The sequence below is a fragment of the Pseudopodoces humilis genome, chromosome 28 (assembly GCF_049639895.1).
Source record: "Pseudopodoces humilis isolate 2021_Gansu_Grassland_sample_001 chromosome 28, ASM4963989v1, whole genome shotgun sequence".
Taxonomy (NCBI): Eukaryota; Metazoa; Chordata; class Aves; order Passeriformes; family Paridae; genus Pseudopodoces; species Pseudopodoces humilis.
The window spans coordinates 4,336,999-4,357,201 of NC_142227.1; the positions used below are offsets into that span (position 1 = coordinate 4,336,999).

The following is a 20,203-nucleotide window of genomic DNA, read 5'->3' on the forward strand; positions in this document are numbered from 1 at the left end:
TGGAGAAGAGAAGGCTCCAGGGAGAGCTCAGAGCCCCTTGCAGGGCCTAAAGGGGCTCCAGGAGAGCTGGAGAGGGACTGGGGACAAGGCCTGGAGGGACAGGACACAGGGAATGGCTCCCACTGCCAGAGGGCAGGGCTGGATGGGATATTGGGAAGGAATTGTTGGCTGGGAGGGTGGGCAGGCCCTGGCACAGGGTGCCCAGAGCAGCTGTGGCTGCCCCTGGATCCCTGGCAGTGCCCAAGGCCAGGCTGGACGGGGCTTGGAGCAGCCTGGGATGGTGGGAGGTGTCCCTGCCATGGCAGGGGTGGCACTGGATGGGCTTTGAGGTCCCTTCCAACCCAAACCATTCTGGGACTCTAGAATAGCTCAGTCCCAAGAGTACAGAGGAAATTAAAGTTTTTCCAATTAAAGACTTTAAAGGATTCATTTTCAGTCTCAGTTGTGAAAAACGAGGTTCACTCTCCTGTTAAATTTTAGAAGGTTTAATAAAGACAATAAGAGACAGAAAATAAACAGTAACAGCCAGGTGTCTTGGTGTGCTGCTAAGAGCACACCTGGTATCTTTGGAACACTCTTATTCTGTTGTAGGGGTTTAATGTATATTTAAATTTTTTTAAAAAGTATTTTTCATGGTTCGGCTTTGGGTCTGCTTTTTTAGAGCATGCATGTTAGAAGTTTAATTTTTCTTTATTATTTTTTTATTTGGGTTGGGGTTCCTTCTTTTACAGGCAGTCAGTGTCGATAGCAGCTTGGGCTCCATCATTTCTCTACTGGAGGTTATTTTGCTTTGTACAGACAGGCTATAGGCTCAACATCTATTTCAGCTAGTGCTTAAAACTTGTTAGCAGGAGAAAACAAAAAGACATAGTAAAAGTATATAACATTCATCTTAATACTTGTGAAAAGCCAATATCACAATATGGGTTTTTAACACAGTCTTAGCTAAATTTTAAAATCACTGTTTCCACTAATTGGTTTTTTGAGTTATTTTTTTTTTACTCTGTAAAACGGACTTTATTTTTCTTTCTGTAAATTTTGTTCAATATACATCTATGCACCCACAGAACACCTCAGTAAAAAGTTGTCATTCATACATTACGTTACTTTTTATTTAATATTATGAAAAATTCCTACAACAGTTTTGTCCTTAAATAAGTATTTTCTTCGTCCCCTGCCCTCCCTTCCTAAGCTGACTGGTCTGAAAGAGGAAAATTTATTCAGTTTATTTATTTTCTGCTCTTTTCCAGCCTGAACACTTTTGTTCGGTTCTGGAGCTCATTAAATGCTCATTTTCACCACATTAGACTTAATGTGGCATGGGGTACGTCTCCAAGATCTCAGCTCTGCAAATCCTGTTAATTCGGGTGTATAAAAAACCCAAATCAATTTTAAAATCCATTTCCAAGCTCTGGGGCCGCGGTTTCTGTCTCTCCCAGCTCCAGGGAGTGTGTCAGGCTCATCCCTCTTAGCTGAGCAAACGCTGAGATGTCTCTCTGTAAACTTACCCTAAAATTCCCCCAAAACTCACCCAAACTCCCTGAAATGCAGCTCCTGAAATGTTTCAGCCCTGCCCTGCCTGGGCTGCCCCGTTTTGCCGAGGATTTGCCCCAAAGCGGGGCCGGGCAGTGCCGCTGGCTCCGGGATTTTCCAGCTGGGAGGGTGTTTTTGGGAAGGAAGGGTCAGGTCTGCTCCCATCCATGCGGATCATCGACATGCAGGGAATATTTTGGGTGTGAACCAGCAGAGGTCACTCGGCCCCAGTAAATCCAGTGTGGCTGGACCAGTAAGAGAGGGAGCGTTACTGGGGGACAGCGGGGCGCGGACCCGGGGAGGGTCCCCAAACTCCTGTCCCCTGTCCCATGGGATCCCATCCCTCCAGAGCCCACCCTGACCCCGGACTTCAGGTCCGAAACCTCCTTGACAATCCCCAGCTTCTCCCTTGGAGCCGTTCTTCCCGAATATTTTTGTTTGTTTGTTTAAAGAGCAGCTCTTCACAAGGAATTTTAAAATGGATTTGCCATGCTTTAATTTATTATTTTATTTTCCCGAAATACACCAAAGAAACAGGATTTTTTGGGGGTGGGGAAGACACGTATTTTTTCAAATGAAAGCAAAAATGTCGGTGTGCAGCAATCCAAGGGCAGCACCCTCGGCTCTGGTGCTCCCACATGGGACACAGCGCACCCCTGGACACCCCAGCTCCACTCCCTCCAACCCCAAAGTGGGTGATGGCCTTTCCCAACATCTCCACAAGCTGTGCCCTGTTTCAGGGTGTTCCCAGCTCTTGGGAGCAACCAGGATTCATCCTGCAATATCTGAACTCCAAATGGGTGGGAAGGTGGAAGAGGAAAATTGTTGTTCCCTGGGAATGGGCGGGAGCAGTAATGGGAGCTGGCATTGACTGACCCTGCTGCTCCAAGAATCCCTTTTCATTGTTTCCCTCTGCTCCACAGCTCCTGGACAGCCCAGCTGTGCTGCTGAGGGAAACAGCTCTGGATCTGCACAGCAGCAGGGAATGGACACCCAGGTGAGATCCACAGGGGAAGCAGAAGGAAACCAGGATGAGATTTGCACGTTTCACACCCAGTGATCCCTTTGACCTGCCTGAACCCAGAGCAGAGATTCAAAGAATCCTGGAATATTCAGAGCTGGAAAGGACCCTCAGGGATGATCAGTGCAGCCCCTGCCCTGCCCAGACCCCCCAACAAGCCCACCCTGAGCATCCCTGAGAGCGCTGTCCAAACGCTCCTGGAGCTCTGGCAGCCTTGGGGCCGGGCCCATTCCCTGGGGAGCCTGGGCAGTGCCAGCAGCCTCGGGGGGAAGAACCTTGCCCTGAGATCCATCCCAAGCCCTGGCACAGCTCCAGCCCTTCCTGGGCTCCTGTCCCTGTCCCAGAGCAGAGATTGGTGCCAGGCATCCAAGTCCTTGCATCCTTGTTAAATCCAGGACACCCAGAAACATCTGTGTATAATGCACTGGTATATCTGGGGTGTTTTCTTCCTAGGACTGGGAACTGTTTGAAAATGACTCCCAAATTCTCCTCGGCTGTCCCTGATTCCTTCCCACAGATGCACAATCCCCTCAGACCTGTCTCCAATCTCCTGCTCCAAAATTTGTCCCCAGTACTGCCAGGTGCAGTCCCTGTCCCTCAAGGGGTGCTTAAACTGCATTCCCAGATGAAGAATCTTCCCAAACCTCTGTTCTTCCTTGGAGTGCCCAGGCTGGAGGACACAGAGGGGCTGGGAAGTGCTTCCAGGAACTCCAAACCAAACACACACCCACAGGGCACTGATCCAGCCTCCTCCTGGCTCACTTTGTTGTGCTCTCGGCATTAAGTGAAGCAAGAACACCTCCCAGTGTCTGAAATCTACCCTTATGTCCAAATCCTGCACAGGATAGATGGGATATTGGGAAGGAATTGTTGGCTGGGAGGGTGGGCAGGCCCTGGCACAGGGTGCCCAGAGCAGCTGGGGCTGCCCCTGGATCCCTGGCAGTGCCCAAGGCCAGGCTGGACGGGGCTTGGAGCAGCCTGGGATGGTGGAAGGTGTCCCTGCCATGGCAGGAGGTGGCACTGGATGGGGCTTCAGTGTCCCTTCCAACCCAAACCATTCTGGGATTCTGGTACAGCTCCGTCCTGAGCCCAAGGAAGAAATGAAATATTTTTCCATCACTTTGAGGGGTTCACTTTCACTCTCACTCTTTGCTAAAATTTAAAATCACTATTTCCAACATTATAATTTTTTTTACCTTGTGAAACAGACTTTATTTTTCTTCCTGTAAATTTTGTGCAATATACATCTATGTACCTATAGAACACACCTCAGTAAAAAGGTTGTCATCCATACATTATATTACTTTTTATTTAATGTTATGAAAAATTCCAACAACAGTTTTTGTCCTTAAATAAACATTTCTCCCTCCCCTGCCCTCCCTTCCTACACTGACTGGTCTGAAAGAGGAAATTTTATTTAGTTATTTTCTTTTCTTTAAAAAAATAGAAATTACAATCTTACAAGACAGAACATTCAATGAGAACAGAAGCATTTTCCTAAATCTAAAAAGTAAAACATTTCCATAAAACCTGTTGGTATCTACAGGTAGGTGTGTGTGGAGGGGTGGTAAATGGAAATAAAAGGTATTCCATTTCTTCCTTTCATTCATAGAGATAAAAAATAACATAAACCGACTGAAACTTTATATATTTTTCTCTTTTGCACCAACATTCACAAGAATATATATTATATATATTTTTGATCCATCTTTATACACAGTGTGAGGGTTCTGTGGGTGAAAATGGACACTCAGCTAAACTGCCAGAGCAGACAAACAAACACTAAATTAATCTTGGTCTGGAAAAGAGCCATCGCTGGCGGCCGAGGCTGCGCGGGGCTGTTGGAAAGGAACATCCCACGCTGGGATGGAAACGTCTCAGAGACGCTGAGCACAGAGCAGCGGAGCCATGGGGGGCTCGGGGCTCCTGGGCACCCTCCCCACCGGCCACAGGCGAGAGCAGAGTTCTCCCTTTCTCGGGCATTTCTGCCCAGGCTCTGTCGTTCGCCCTTTCCCTGCGAGCTCTGGGTGGCCCAGCGGGGCTGAGGGACCCGGGCACAGCCCTGGCGAGCCCAAAGCAGGGGCTGCCATCCCTCGCCCTCCCTTTCCATGCGTGGCGCCCGTCCCAGGCCAGGAATCACCGAATTGACACCGAATCACTTTATCCCCTCCCAAAAAAAATCATCAAATCAAGTCGGTTCCTTTAAAGAGAACTGAAAAGTGCAGGTTCCCGCAGTTTGGCAGGTCGAGTTACACGTGTTTAATACTTCCAGTCTTCCCTAGGTTCCCATGGGGGGCTCTTATTGCTCAGAATAATCCAGAATCTCTCCCCACGGGACGGGGGCTGTGCCGTGAGCCGGAGGAGCGCGGCGAGGCGCCCCCGTTCCCAAGTTAAGGTGCTTTCCTGGGTTCTTTGCCGGATGAAGTGAAGTCGGTGGCGTTGACCATTGCTGTGTGTTGGCTGACGAATACTGAGGGTGAAAAGAAGGGTGTGTGCTTTTTTTTTTTCCTTTTTTGTTTTGTTTTGTTTTTCCCCAAACGTTTCCAGACACCCGCGGGCTGTTCCCTCCGAGCTCGGCAGCGCGGCCGCCCCTGCCAAGAAGCAGAGTCGTGTTCTGGGGGTGCTTTTCCCGGGAAGTGAACGGTGCTGTCGGAAATGATGCTTCCAAAAAAAAAGGCACAACCCTCTGGACGTAAAAGGCAGTACTGACTTCTCACTTCTGTCCAAGCTTTGGAGAGGGCAGGAGAGGAGCCGGGCACATCCCCAGCCCGTGGACGCTGCGCTGGACAGCGACGCATTGGCACTGGATGTCGCGTGGGGCCGTGGGAGCGCCGGCGGCCTTTTCCCAGAGACCTGGCTCCAACAGAGAGGGAGTCAAGGCTGGCGGGCTCCAATCTGCTCCCAGAAGCTGTTGGGATGTGGTCAGCAAACCCAGGGAGCTCAGGGCTGCAGCTGCCGGGGAGGAACGCGGTCCCACATTTCCCTCTGCCTTTGAGCGGAGCAGAAATCCCATCAGCTTCCTGGGGAGTCTTCCCTCGTCATCAAGGTTGGTCCATGGTCTTTCCTGGGAGGTCTTTTAATAAAAGCAGGAATATCCCTCACATCACTAAGAAAGCTCGTTTAGTTTAAAGGGTGCAGTTATGGATCCAAAGGTTTTGGCTCACACTCGGGGATGATCCAAGCTGCCGGAGGATGGGATTGGGTGCACGAGGAATCAGCACAAAGCAGGAAAGGGCTTGGGATTTTAGCCCTTTGTCAGCAGAAACTGGGGCTGCCTCGGAGCAGATTTTTCCCTTGTAGTTTTTTGGCATTTTCTGCAGCGGGAGCAGGAACAGGAACAGAAAAATCCATCTGCAGAGCCACAGAGTCTCTCAAGCATCCCCTGCTGTGGCCTAGAACAGCATCACCCCAGAAATTCTTCCCTTCGTCCCCTTTTGAGCCTTCCAAAAGGAGCAGCAGGTCCCAAACACCACATTCCTTCCAACCACCCTTATTCCTTGAAGGGAAGGAATAAGGGCCTTTCACTTCCACTTGACTACAACAGGCAGTTTCTCCCCCTAAAAAGCTCCTAAATCCTGCTAAACTCAAGAACAACCCCCAAAATAACAGTTCTAGGGAGCTCATTGAGGGGAAAGCCTGGGTCCAACTCAACCTGCAGAGGCAGGCAGCCACATCTGGGCTCCTGTGTGTGGTGTGGGAAGGGAGAACCTGGGATTGGACCAGCTGGAGGAAGGCTCACAAACTCCTCTGGGTGCTGACCCATGGGGCAGTTTTAATGGGATTGATAAGAGAGCTACACACAACAGCAGCACCCAGAGAGGCACCGCTGCTGCAGCCACCACAGGGACAGGGACAGCCCTGGAGCCCCTCCAGTGGCCATGGGTGTCTCTGGGGTGGGGTGGCCAGGATTTGGGCTCTGGCTGAAGTCCCATGGGCCTGGAAAAGCTTTTGGGATGCACAAAGGTGGCACCAGGCAGGTGAACCTGCTGAATCGGCTCTGCAAAGTCAGGCAGATGAGGAGCTGGCTGGGAATTTGGGAAAATGCTGTGATGGAGGGCATGGACACCCTCCAAAACTTTTCCCCTGCTGCACTGGGCATCTTTTCCCTCAAACCAGCCTCCTCCACAGGAAAATCCTGTGCTGAATCCCTCACCAGCCACAGCCAGACCTTTCTTGGCCAAGCTCCTGGGAGCCTGCTGCACCCATGGGAAATGAAATAAAGCAAAGGCTCTGTCTTTTCCCTCTCCTCAGTTCCAGCCCCAACCCGACCCAGCCGAGTCAGCATTGCCCCTTCTTTATCCCATGCCTGGTGTTTGGGTTTTAAAAAAACAATAAAATAAAAATAATAATTAAAAAATAAAGAAATAAAAATCAGAGGTGGAGAGTGCAGCCAGGACAGCGGGAAGGGCACTCCCTCCTCCCGTGTCACGGGGAGCAGCCGGTCCCTCACCGCTGCCAGGAGCATCTCCTCTCCCGAGCAGAGATTTCACATTCATTTCACTGGTATGGCAAAGTCCATTTGCTTTTTCCTTCAAGGTGCTTTACATTCAAGAGCTATTGCAATCCACAGCGAGGAGATGGGGCCAGGGAGGCACCGCAGCCCCCCCGGGGTTCTCTTGAGTTTGATTATTTGATTTAAATAAATTGCCCCAAACCTCTGAAGTGCAGTTCATCTCCAAGTTTTGGGGAACTCGAAGGGGGCTGCTGGCTCCCGGCCTTAGCTCTCCCGGGGGTCGCTGTACTGAAGCTCCGAGTTGAAAACCTCCTTATAGAGGGGGGGGAAGTTCATGGCAGTCTCCGGGTGCAGGAGACGGAAAAATTCCAGCTTGTCCAAGTGCAGGTTGCAAATGGTCTTCATCAAGGGCAGCTTGGAAACCATCTGCAGGGAGAGAAGGAGCTGGTGACCACTGGGTGTAGTGGTCCTGATGCCAGTTTCCCTTCCCTTGGGGACAAGCAGGGGTGATTGGGGACCACTGGGTGTCCCTTGCACTGCTGTTCCCCCTTCCCTGGGCACAGCGCGTGGGTTTGGGGATCACTGGCTTTGCCTGGCACTGGGGCACCAGCAGACTCCCCACCTTTGCACAGCCTGGCAGCAACCTCACCCCCAAACCCACACCTTTTCACAGGTGGGCTCCTCCCCACCCCAGCTCTGCACAGGTCAAAGCATTCCCAAAATAGCTCATTTTGCCTTAAAAAAACCCCATTTCCTGATGCACTGCCAGGCTCAGCAGCACGGTGCTGCCTCTGCCTGCACCACAACAGAGATTCACAGCCCTTGGAAGGAGAAACTCTCCTCCTTTGACAGGTTTGAGGTCTCACTCTCCACAATGCCCATGTGCGGCTCATGAGCTCTGGCACAGCCTCGTCCCCGAGCTCAGACAGCCCCTGCACCCCTGGCCACGTTTCCTGTGCCATTACCTTCGAAAGCTTGTCCTCGGTGGAGTGTTTCTTTTGGATCTCGTGCTGCAGGGCCACATAAATCTTGTCCTGGAGCTTTTGCACCTTCTTGGACTCGGTCAGCCACGGGCGGTCTGCGGGAGAGGAAAGACCAAGTCACCAGAGGGTTGGAGTCACCAGAGGGTTGGAGTCGAGTCACCACAGGGTCTCTCCCAGGCACAGGGCAGTGACCCCTGGCTCTTTTAACCCTTCCTGCTCTCCAGAATGATTTTAGGGACACTTGGCTCCTCTCTATACTCCCCTCTCCACCATGGGTGACACAGTTCCACCAAGGAGATTTGACAGATGCGTTTTGTGCATCTTTAGATACACTTTTCCTCCAAGTTCCTTTCCCAGGAATAACTGAAATCATCCACCAAGGAAGCAGTGCTGAGGTTTTTGGGGTCAGCTGTCCCCACAGGACACCCCTGGATATGGGGCCCTCCCCAGAGCCCCCCAGTACCTGGGGAGAGCAGGACAGCAGCAGTGAAGAGGGCGAGCTCCTCGTCTGACAGCTGCAGGCGGCACAGGGTCCTCCCCAGCTCGAAGACGGCACCGATGAGGTCGTCACAGCCTGGGCAGGGGACAGCAGGGACACGTCACTGTCACTGCTCCACCCACCCATCAGCAGAACCTGGAGCTTGGAAAGGCTCTGGGAGATGAGATGGGTGGAGGGAGGTCCTGGACACTCACCTGGCTGCAAATCCCAGCCTTGTCTGGGCTCCAGGGGGAGGAGAGGGACAGGGAAAACAGAGGATAGGGGCAGGGAGAAGGGGGGAGAAGGGGGGAGAAGGGGAGAGAAGGGGAGAGAAGGGGGGGAGAAGGGGGGGAGAAGGGGGGAGAAGGGGGGGAGAAGGGGGGGAGAAGGGGGGGAGAAGGGGGGGAGAAGGGGGGGAGAAGGGGGGGAGAAGGGGGGGAGAAGGGGGGGAGAAGGGGGGGAGAGGGGGGGAGAAGGGGGCAGAAGGGGGGAGAAGGGGGGGAGAAGGGGGGGAGAAGGGGGGGAGAAGGGGGGGAGAAGGGGGGGAGCTCTGAGGGAGGGGCAGCTCTTACCGAGAGATTTGAACATCTGCATCCCACCGAACTTGCCCTCGAAGAGGATGGTGTTGTTCAAGGGGTTGAACGCACGGATCATGCGGATCAGGAGCACCTCGAGGCAACCTGATGTAGGCAGAGAGAGCGCAGACGAGGGCAGGGCAGGGCAGGGTGGGGAAGGTCAGGGGGGTTTCCATCAGCCCAGGACCAAATGTAAGAAAGAGGACAGCCCCCAGTGCACGTTTGAGGTCCAGATTGTCCATTTCCAACAGCAGAATGGGTATTTCAACAAATCCAGTTTGGGGTTTTGGGATTGGTTGGGAGTTTTTAGGTGTCCAATTGTGACCACAATATTTCACCAAAGGGAAATATTATCCAGTCATTCACGGCCAGGCACAGAGAGACCGAGGTCATGGTGGAGCACCGAGAGAGAGGAAAGGGTGAAAACAAAATAAATAAAAAGAGAATGGAAGGAAGAAATGAAAGAATGAGTTAAACTCCAGCATGTCAGGCATGGCCAGCTCTGGCTTTGGGGTACAGCACCCTGCTGGGACACTGGCACGTGTCCCCAGTGCTGGGTGCTGATCTCAGCTCCCCAGCTCTGACAGATTAGAAACCATGAGGTTTTTCCAGTGTTTTAGGGATTTTGGGCATCGCTAGCTTGGGCAGATGGAAGGGTGGGGGACGTGGGTGTGCACTGCCATCATCCTCCTCTTCCCAGCCTCTTGCTGGGAGAAGAGGCCAATCCTTTTCTCTCAATCCTCCCTGCTCCTGTTTGAGTTTGGCACCCCTACTCCCAGAGGAAAACCTTCTGTTCTCATTTCCATCCCAGTTTCTGGGTGACATTTGGATCAGGGCAGCCATGGAGAAAACTTCTGCCCAAGGCAGCCACTCCCCACGTGTCCCCCTTCACCATCGCCCTTAAACGTGACCTTCAGCTCCTCCCAGCCCAGCACCTGCTCCCCAGCACTGGGAGAACTGGGGCAGCGAGGGAGGGACCCCCAAAAGGAAAGCACCAGCCAAGAGAAAAAGGGGATTTGCTCCTGGCCCCCACGGCTGCCGCTCGGGAGAGGTTGGGGATGGGAGGGGGACGGTGGGGACATGAGGGGGGCAGTGGGGACACAAAAGGGGGTGGCAGGGACACGAGGGGGGCGGCGGGGCTCCCCCCTTACCGGCTTTCAGGAGGATGATCTGGTCATTCTGGCAGAGCTCCATGAAGCCGTCGATGCGCTTGGCGAACTCCACCACGTACTGGATGGCGTTGGAGATCTGCAGCGAGCACTGCTGCCACATGGCCTCGCAGCTCTGCGGCACAGCGGGGGCGTCTCAGGGTGTGCTGACACCCCAGCTCTGTCACCCCCCCAGGGGATGAGACCCCAGTGCTGAGCCATCCACGGTGGCATTAGGACACCTGGGATGTGAGCTGCCACCACAAACTCTCCCTCTGGGCAGCCCCCAAAGCACTGACAGACCCTTCTGACCTTCATCCCCAGGTGACAGTGGGTGTGGCAGGGGCTGTGACAGCGGCACTCACCTTGCTCTGCAGGGCACGGACCTCCTCGGGAGAGTAGAGGCTCCAGGCCAGGCGCTTGAGCTCCTCCGTTGTGTACTGGCACGTCTCCAGGTGAGACTTCACCACGTTCTGGGCCACCCGGTCTGCAAGGTGGGGACAGCGGGAGGTGAGACCTGGGGACCCCAACCCCGTCCTCTCCTCTGGGGCTGCTGGGGCTGAGGGCTGGAGGGGTGATGGGGCTCACACGGTGTCACTGGGCTGTGAGGACAGGTGGGGCAGCAGGGGCTGAGCGTAAGGCAAGCCAGCGATGTGCCACATGACCTTGGGTGTGCTGAGCTCCATCAGGGAGCCTGGGGGCTGCTCCAAGAGCTGAGGCTGGGCTCACCATCTTAGAATCCCAGAATGGTTTGGGTTGGAAGCTTAAATCCCATCCATTTATTTGTCTTAAATCTCATTCCAGCCCCCTGGGCAGGGACACCCTTCCCTAGACCAGGTGTGTGTCCCCAGAGCTGGGTACGGCCTGCAAGGTGCTGAGGTGGCCCCAAGCACCATCCTCGGGGCCACACACACCCCACACGTGCCCGGCACCGCAGCGGCGCTCACCGATCTCCAGGACAGAGATGTCAGGGGGCAGCTGGGCACCCTCCAGCGCCCCGTGAGCCAACAGCGCCGGCTCCAGCATCAGCTCGTAGATGGACTCCTGCTTGATGAGCGTGGCATCGGCCACGTCCAGGCTGGACTGGTCGGGCGAGGGCTGCGCCGAGGCCAGCAGGTCCAGGTTGTAGTAGGTGCTGCTGCCATCGGGGGTCAGGGGGAAGTCGAAGAGGAGCCCGTCCGACAGCGTGGAGATGTCGTCCAGGTCCGAGAGGCCGCTGCTGACGCTCGTGGTGTAGACGCGGCTCAGGGGCTCGGGCTCATCCTTGGTGCCACCGCTCTGCTCCTGGCTCTGCTGGTGCTTCTGCACCTCGGCGTAGAGGCTGTCCCGCTGCTTCTTGGACATGCGGCCGAACTTCACCGCTGCCCCGGGGGGAGACGGCGGCCGCGTCAGCTTCACCCGCCAGGGAAAAGCCACGACCACCCACTGCCCTGGGAAACGCCCTGGCTCCCGGGGAACTGCCTGGTTTGGGGGTCTCTGAGCCCCAAGCAGGTCTGGGACCCCACTGGATGCACCCCCCCGGCCCCAGACCAACCCTGGCTCAAACCAAACAGAACCGGTTTAGATTTTCCCACGCAAAACACAAAAGCGTTTCTGCCTTCCCAAACCCTCCTTGCACCGCGCCGGCCCCCAGGGGGAGGCAGCTTCATCCTGAGCGCCCGACTCGCTCCGAGGAGGAGCGGGTGGTCCCTGGGGACCCCCACTCACCATCGCGGGACATGCCCAGGGCCAGGCATTTCTGCAGGCGGCAGTGCTGGCAGCGGTTGCGGTTGGTGCGGTCGATCAGGCAGTTCCTCTGCCGGGAGCAGGAGTAGCTGGCGTTGTTCTGCTGGCTCCTCCGAAAGAAACCCTGCCCGGGATGGGATGGAAGGAGTTGGGGAAGTGCCCGGCCGGCTCACACGGCTGCCCCCCGTCCGCACCCGGCACCCCCGGGCTCACCTTGCAGCCTTCACAGGTGATGACACCGTAGTGGATCCCTGAGGATTTGTCTCCGCAGATCTTGCACGGGATCACCTCGATTTGGGCTGCAGGGGAAGGGAATAAGGGGTTAATAATGGTCACTGCTGAACGGGAGGGAGATGGCCCCCTGTCCATGACAGCCGCGGGCTGGCTCAGCGTTTGGGGAAACTGAGGCACGAGAGCTGGACCCACCAGCAGCTCAGCCCTTCCCACAGACCCCACAAGGATTCTTGCACCTCAGAGAGGTCCGTAAAAGGTTCACACAGGGCGTGGGGGTACCCCCATCCCCCAGCAGCAAGAGACAGGGTAGGAAAGCCCTTGGATCCAGGAGAGCATGGAATGTCTCTGCCCCAGCCTGCCCAGGACTCTGTTTTGGAATCATTCCCCTTACTTTTCAACTGATGTGGGCACCAGGACAGGGACAGCCTTAGCACAGGGACCATCCCCATCCCTGCAGCTGCTCTGGCCCAAGCAGAGGGTCTGGGCCCCCCCAGCAGCTCCTTTGAAACCCAGGACCGATACAGCCATCCCCAGCTCAAGGTCCTGGCCCCCTTCCCCCCACAAATCCGCTTCCCTCCCCGCTTCTGCTTCGCTGGCACTGAGCTGCTAATAGGCTTCGTCCTCCTCATTTTCCAGCTGCTCCAGATCTGGGCTGGCTCTGCCCTCCCAGCCCGTGCGGGGGGGGGACACCAGGCACCCCTGGGACTCGTACGTGCCTCCCGGCATCTCTGCACCCTCTAATCCCCGCTCCAGCCCCCGCACCCCCCGGCCAGGCTCAGCCTGGCGTTGCTCTCGAGGGTGCTGGGCAGCCACTGCCGCGCCAAAATAACCCCCACGGCCAGATTATGGTTATTTCCAATCTCCTGGGCCTGTGCAAATCCCCGCTCGGGTAATTCCCTTCTGCTTCTCTTCTCCCCTGGGAGCCATCGGCTCTGGCTGAGGGATGTGTTTTGCAGGGCCACCTCTGTGAGTGACAGTCCCAGTGCTCGGCCAGGGCCACCTGTACCCCGGCACCCTGGGATCTCTTGCTGCTTGGGGAAGGCTGGGATGGGGCAGTGAAGCCTCACTGGGCAGAGGGGCAGCCGAGGTGCCATTGGTCCTCCAGGGATGCTCAGTCCCTCAGGGATGGCATTGGTCCCTCCCAGGGATGCTCAGTCCCTCAGGGATGGCATTGGTCCCTCCCAGGGATGCTCAGTCCCTCAGGGAAGCCATCAGTTCCCCCAGGGATGCTTAATGTCCCAGGGATGCCATTGGTACCCCCAGGGATGCCATCAGTGGGGCAGATTTGCTTTCAGCCACTCTGGGGAAGGACTCACTCCAAATCCAGGTGTAAGCAGAGGGATGGATCCCTCCTCCATCCTTTGATTCACTGATTAACCCAATGTCCCGCATGCACCAGGTGATTTTGGGGCTTAGCCCTCCTTCCCCAGGCTGCTGAGCTGGGCTTCTCCCAGGGCTGTGCGTTGTCCCCCAACTCGAGGGAGTCACATCCCATCCCTGTCCCTCCCCACATCCTCTGCCTACTCCTCTGCCGTGGTTCTGGGCCTGGGAGAGCAGAGCTGATTTCCCTGCGGTGGGCAGGGCAGGGATGTCCAGAGCATCCTCACATCCCCCGCAGCTGCACCAACACCGCAGCCCCAGGACCACCCCTTTCACAGGGGACTGGACACACCAGGAGGGCCAAGTGTGGCCACCCCCAAATCACCACCCAGCTCCGATGACCGAGACACCCCCCGATTCCCTGGGTCTCGCTGCCATCCGGAGAGAGGAGGGAGCGCTCCTCTCTCCAACACCCTAGCCCTGTCCGGGATGGGAGCGAGGTGGTGGCACGGCGGGGGGCACAGGGAGGGGGTGCCACCCCCGGCAGGAAGCGGCGTCGGTTCATTATGCAACGCTAATTGCAGCCGCCGGCAGCGCGGGTGATGCATCGCGGGCACCGCGCCCTCACGCCCCGATACTCCGGTACCCGGAATTACCGGCACCGGCAAACAGCGGGGCTGAGCACGGCCCGGTACCGCCGGCACCCACCCAGCACAGCCCAGCAATGCCACCCCAAAAGCCCCAAGGATCCCAAAGGCTTCGTGCAATGCCCATGGCCAGATCCGCCCCGCAGGGCAGCCCCCCGAGAGCCCCCCGGAGCCGAGGGGGATGGGGACGATGCTGTCCTGGTGAAGGAGAAGCCCTGACCACCCGCCGTGTGCCCGCAGCATTTTGGGGCTCTAATTACCATCCTGCTAATTACCCGGCCGTGCCCGCCACTGGCACCTGACCCGCTCGTAAGACGCTCGCCCCAAATAACTGACGTGGAGATACGGCCGTAACCTGGCGATGCCAATTACAGCCCAGCACGGTTAATTGCTGCTCTGATTGTAAACCCGGCTGAATCACCGAGTCGGCTCCAGCAGTGTCCCCTCGTGCCGCAGCCATGGACCCCCGAGGCGGCCGGACCCCATCTCCCCATCTCCCCTGCGACCCCCAAAGGCGCTCCTGGGGCAAATCCAGAAGGGTGAGAAGGAAAGTGGGTGCGGGTGAGGTGACCACAGCAGCTCCCGCATCCCCCAAATCTCACTGTGATCAGGGAAAGCATCGCAGTAGACCCCAAACCCCGGATATTCCTCCACTCCAACCCCGGCCCTTCCTTGCCTCAGTTTCCCCACCGGAGAGTTTGGTATCTTCTCCCACCACAACCGTGCCACCATCGGCCACACTGCGAACGGGGGGACATTTAGGAAGGGGTGAACCTCTTGCCCCTCTGGGGGAGGAAGCAGGGAAACTCCACCCTGGGGCCGACGGGGCTAAAATAGGGATCAGGATAAAAGAAACAACAAAAGGGTTAAAAAAAATAAGTAATAATGATCTCCAGCCGGCAATTAAAATGTCCCGGCAGTGGTATTTGCTCTCCTCCCACTGTAAACACTTCTTGCCCAACTCCCGGCCCGCTGCCACCGGCCGGCCCTTATGTAAGTGGCCCTGTGGCACGGTCCGGCCCCGGGGCCCGGGGCGATGGCCCCGGTGCGGCGGCTGCGCGTGGCCCCGCGTTCGGAGCCATCCTGTCCCACTGACACAATTCCTGCCCGTGGCCACGGGCGCTTGTGTAACCACCGCCGTTAACCCTTCCGGGCCCGCGGCCACTCCGGGCCCGGGCTGCTGCTCAGGGCGGCACCCCGACCTCCCGCCACCGGGAGTGGGGATTTTGGGGTGTTTTGGGGTGATACCTCCAGCTGGGGACACGCATTTGTCACCTTGAGCTGCAGCTCCAGGTGAGGGACGCAGGTCTGTCCCTGCACAGCGCCCAGATCGCCCCCAGACCCAGCCATGTGTGTCCCCCCAGCCCAGCACCGCCCACCCCAGACCACGCTGGAGGCTCCGGTGGTTTCGGCAGAGCCAGAACCGCCCGCCCCGGAGCAGGAATCGGCCCTGGTGCCACGCCGGCACACCCTCCTCTCCATCGCCTCCGCCCCAAGGGCGGGCATCTCTTGCACCCCAAAACAAAACAAGGCAGGACCTGCAGGATGCAGCCACGGGGGGCCGGACTCTCCCTCTGTGGTGCAGAGAGGGTGGTGGCCCCATCCTCCTCCTCCCCCCATCACTCCCCTCTGCCGTATGATCTCACTGCTTTGGGGGAATTACCCCAAAACCCTCAGCACCCCATTGAACCTCGGGACGTGCTGTGATCCCATTGCTGCTGGAGGCTTTTTGGAGCTGCCCCCGCTCCCATCGGTGGGTGCCCCTGGCTGCGGGGTGAGGACTCTTGGGAGGGCGTGTTTGGGGTGCCCTGGCAGATCCCTGCACGGTCCCCAGGCTGAGCCTGCCCAGTTGTCACCCCGCAGGGACAGAATATGGCCACCCCTTCCCCCGGGGGGCCACAGTGCCCTTGCTGGAGGCAGTGGGGCGAGCATCCCAGCTCTGAGTATTTCAGAGGTGGCTCCGTGCCTCTGGGGCCATCCCTGCCCCAAACACCCCCCGGCGCTTCCCCAGTGCCCTGGCTCGCCACCCAGTGAAGCTGCTGGGAAAGCAGGACCGTGCCCCATCCCTGTGCCAGGCTCCATCGATGCCGCAGGACAGGCACCCCTGGCAGCGGCCCTGCAGCCCCCCAGGATCCCCCAGCCCCAGCCGGGATGCTTCACCTCCACCACCTCCCCCCTTCCAGGGGGCCTCAGCATCCTCCTGGTGCACCCAGAGCAGGGAGAGGAGCACGAGTCCAGGCTGCACAGGGACCCACAGGGATCCACGGGGACACGCAGGGACCGACGATGCCACCCCATTTCCCACTCCTGTCCTAAACCCCAGCTGTGCTCCTGCATCCCCTGCAGCAACCTCCAGCCCCAGGAGTGACTGCACTCCCCCACAGCCACCACCCACAGTTGTGTTTTGCTGTTGGGGTAGGAATAAATACGGAAATAAAGGGAATTATCACCCCTTTACATCTGCTGTTGGCTTTGCTATTAAATATCCTGCAGTGCCGCAGCGCCTCGGGGTCTCCCGGCACTTCGGCCGTCGCTGCCAAAAAATCCCATCCATCCCCATCCATGCACCCGGGGAGCCCCAAACAATCCAGGCCCGTGCCGGGTGTTCACAGCCCCGGCTCCAGACACGGGGGCAGCACCCGAGGCCAAGAGGGCAGTAGGGAAAATTTAAATGACACAACCACGTCTCGTGCCGGGCTGGGATGCTGGAGGGGGAACTCCTTTCCTAATTGATTAGCAAAGATTTCCTGGAAACTTTGGGCCAGAACAGCGCTCGGCTGCTCTCACCCTGCCCTGGGGCAACCTCTGGCCACGTTCCCTCGCAGGCACGCGAACGGAGGTTTTGCATTCTCCCCATCCCCAGCAAAGCGCTGTTTTTCCCGGGAGCAGCGTGTGCCCCCAACAGGGGGAGCGTAGCCCCGGACGGGAAATGCGGCTCCCCCCGGGCCGCTCCGCTTCAGCAGCTCCGCTTCAGCAGCTCCCGTGCCACGCAGCTCCGTGCCAAGGCCGGCCCCGCCGGCGCAGGACGCAGCCCTTTGCACTTTGCCTGCTGCAGAAGGGTGGCAAAGGTGAGGCAGCGGGGAGGGGGACCTGCCAGCCCGGGGTGGGGACGAAGCGGGCTGAGGTGGGAGAACCCCTCCGGCACTGCTGCTAAACCGGGGGGAATTATCTCCCTGGGGCTAAAAAAAGGCAGGAGAGCAGCTCTGCTCACCACATCCGATAAACAGGACTGATTTAGACATTAGCAGCTCTTTAAATAGCCGCCGCGAGTTCAAAGTTAAACGTGACAGGGAGCAGGGACGGGGACGATGGGCTGGGGACAGGGACCACCGGCTCCCCATCCCTGCTCTTGGCTCTCCAGGTGCTGACTCTCCCTGGAGTTATCAGAGTGGGGGATCCCAGATCCCGTCTGGACCCCTCAGGACCCCATAAATCCATCGGACAGCTTTATCCTCCGGGCTTGTTTTTTTGGGAAGTGACAGGCACGGCCGTGCCCTGGCTGCGGTACCCGGGGCAGGCGCGGCCGTCGTGCGGGAGGGCCGGTGGGTGCCGGCCGCCCTCGGCCGAGCCAGCGTGTGCACGCCGCCGAAACGGGCAGGGAAGCTCCTCCTCCGCCCTCTCTGATTTTTCCAATGACAGATCTAGGTCACTAGGACAAGTCGCAAAGGCTGCCGAGCCACCGCACGCTCCTCGCCACGCTGCTTGCAAAACAAGTGAGCAGGAGGGCTGGAAACCGTATAGGATTATACAAGGCAAAGCCTCATCCCCGGCCCCGGCGCAGCCGCGGCGCAGGGAAGGACAGGGGAGAGGAGCTGCTGTGGCCCCCGGGGAAACGGGGCAGAGCGGTGGCGGTTTTGGGAAGGAAAATGGAGATTGAATCAATTTGGCGTCGCCATGCGGCATTTGGGCTTCGAGAGAGATGAGGACGTGGGACTGCGGGAAAAACGCCCGGCCGGGGGGAATAGTGAGATATCAGGAGGGTTTGGCCCTAAATTAGGGTCAACACCAGTAATTCACGGGGGAAAGGAAAAATATTTTTTAAAAAGGAAAAGTTCGCCCAGTTGCTAATTAAGCCGGTGCTGGCTGTGCAAGTGCTACGTAAGAGCCAGGCGTGTTCGCAATTAGGCAGGCGTTAATGCTTTCCTCCGTCCTAATAAAGGTGAAAATCCAGGATGTCGAGGGGCAGGAAGGAGATGTGGGGGGCTCACGTCGCCCTCGTCACCCACCCCGGCCCCACCGTTACACAAGAGTGCGGCGGGGGCAGAGCCGCAGCACCCGCGGCGCAAGGAGGAACCAGGATTTGGGGAGCTCGGGGATGAACGTCCTGGTACCCACACCCCAAAATGTGCCTAAGGACCTGCACCCCCAAAACACACCTATGGAGGGGCACGAAGGAGTCCTGGCAGGGTGAAGGGCTGGGGGAAGGCAGGGGATGATGGAAAAATGATTTAAAGGAGGATGAAAATCCCAGCCCAGGGTGCAGCGGTGCTCCCAGCACGCTGGGAACAGAGCTGAGTCCGGCCACCGCTGCGTCACCATCACCAGGCCCCGCTGGATTGTCCCGCTGGAGCCTTCCTCCCTCCATCCTCCTCCTCCCCACCGCCTGCTTGGCAAGGCAGAGGGGTGAAAAGTAGGGATTGCCTTCGGTAACGCGTAAAACCAGGCAGGTGCTGGCACAGCTCACCCCTGCCCTGGACATGGGGCACCCAAAATTGCACCTGATCCCTTGCCCGTCCCTACAGCAGCCTCCCAAACTGCCCCCCACGCCGTGGGGAGGGGGAAAAGGGGGAAAAAACTACAATAAATCCAGCCCTGGTGGGAGCAACATATTGAAGAGGAGATTAAGGGGTTTAGTGCGGGGAAAAGCTTAAGAGTGCGTCTAAGCCGGCGTCGGAAAGCAAAGCAAAATAAACAAGAATTTTGTTCCTAACGAAGGGGGAGCTGGAGGAGCCAGAGCGGCCCCGGCGGGGCTGGTGCTGGTTCCCCCCTTGTTCCCCTCCGCGGGGCTGGTGCGGGCCCCCCTCGTCCCGTTCCAGCGACGCTGATGCGGATCCCCCCGTGTCCCCAGTGGGGCTGCTGCGGGGTCCTTCCCATCCCCTCCGCGGGGCTCACACGGCTCCCCTCGTCCCGCTCCGGCAAAGCCGATGCGGGTCCCCCCTTGTCACTGTCCGGGCTGACACCGAGTCCCCCGTCCCTCAGCGGCGGGGCTGATGCGGATCCCCCGTATCCCCGTCCGGGCTGACGTCGGGTCCTCCCCGCTCCCCTCTGCCAGGCTGCTGCGGCTCTCCCCGATCCCCACCGGGACCAACTCGTGCCGCTGCCCCCCGCAGCCCCCTGGACCCACCTCGCATCGTGTCCGCCGCGGTCAGGGCGCCGGGGGGCGCATGGGGCAGCGCGGGGGTCCGGAGCGGCTCGGGGAGCGGCGGCACCGGGAGGCACCGGGCGGCACCGGGAAGCACCGGGCGGCACCGGGCGGCTCTGGCACCTGCCCCTCCGCCGCGCCGTGACCCACTTCTGCCCGAGCATGCGGCCGTTCACATGACGAGCCCGCCCCGCCCCCCCCAATCGGTTTCACTTCCAGCCCCACCTCCTGCCCTTCGTCCTCCTCCTCCTCCTGCTCCATCCCCATCCCCGCCGCTCCGCCGCCCGGTGATCGGCGCTGCCGGCGCCTCCCTGGGACCGGGGTCTGCGCGACCCCCGCCCGGCTGTGGCCGCGGGGCGCTCGGAGCCGCCCCCGGGGCTGCCCGCCCCCGGGAGGGCCGTGCCGGTGCCCGTCCTGCCCCGGCTCGCCCAGGCACGGGGCCGGCTGCGTGTCCCGCTGAATCACTGCTCCCTTGCTTCACTTCGCTCCCGTGCAGCCCCGCTGTCCCCGCCAGGGACCCCGCTCGGCGCGGGGACCCCAAAAAACCCCCGGCAGGACAGGACGGGGCGGGGGACCTCTGCCGAAAGGGCGGCACCCGGTACTGGGGGATGTGGGGAGAGCGGGGACCCCCGTGCGGCGTCCCAGTGTGCCCATGCCAGGGTGCAGATGCTGAGGTCTGGGGGCACATCCCACCTGGAGACCTGCGGGTGGGGAATGGTGTCAT

At 58.4% G+C, this 20,203-nt stretch overlaps 1 protein-coding gene across 1 annotated transcript; it reads right to left on the minus strand.

The window, feature by feature from the left end:
* Positions 1-4,181: 4,181 nt before the first annotated feature.
* Positions 4,182-19,633, minus strand: LOC102101365 (nuclear receptor ROR-beta-like). Its single transcript, XM_014260100.2, has 10 exons — positions 19,462-19,633; positions 12,130-12,215; positions 11,899-12,040; positions 11,139-11,552; positions 10,557-10,678; positions 10,195-10,327; positions 9,041-9,148; positions 8,454-8,564; positions 7,973-8,085; positions 4,182-7,433 (listed from the first exon to the last, which is right to left on the minus strand). The coding sequence occupies exons 1-10, from the start codon at positions 19,466-19,468 to the stop codon at positions 7,272-7,274; spliced, it is 1,398 nt and encodes a 465-aa protein (XP_014115575.1). The 5' UTR covers positions 19,469-19,633; the 3' UTR covers positions 4,182-7,271.
* Between the last annotated feature and the right edge of the window lie 570 nt (positions 19,634-20,203).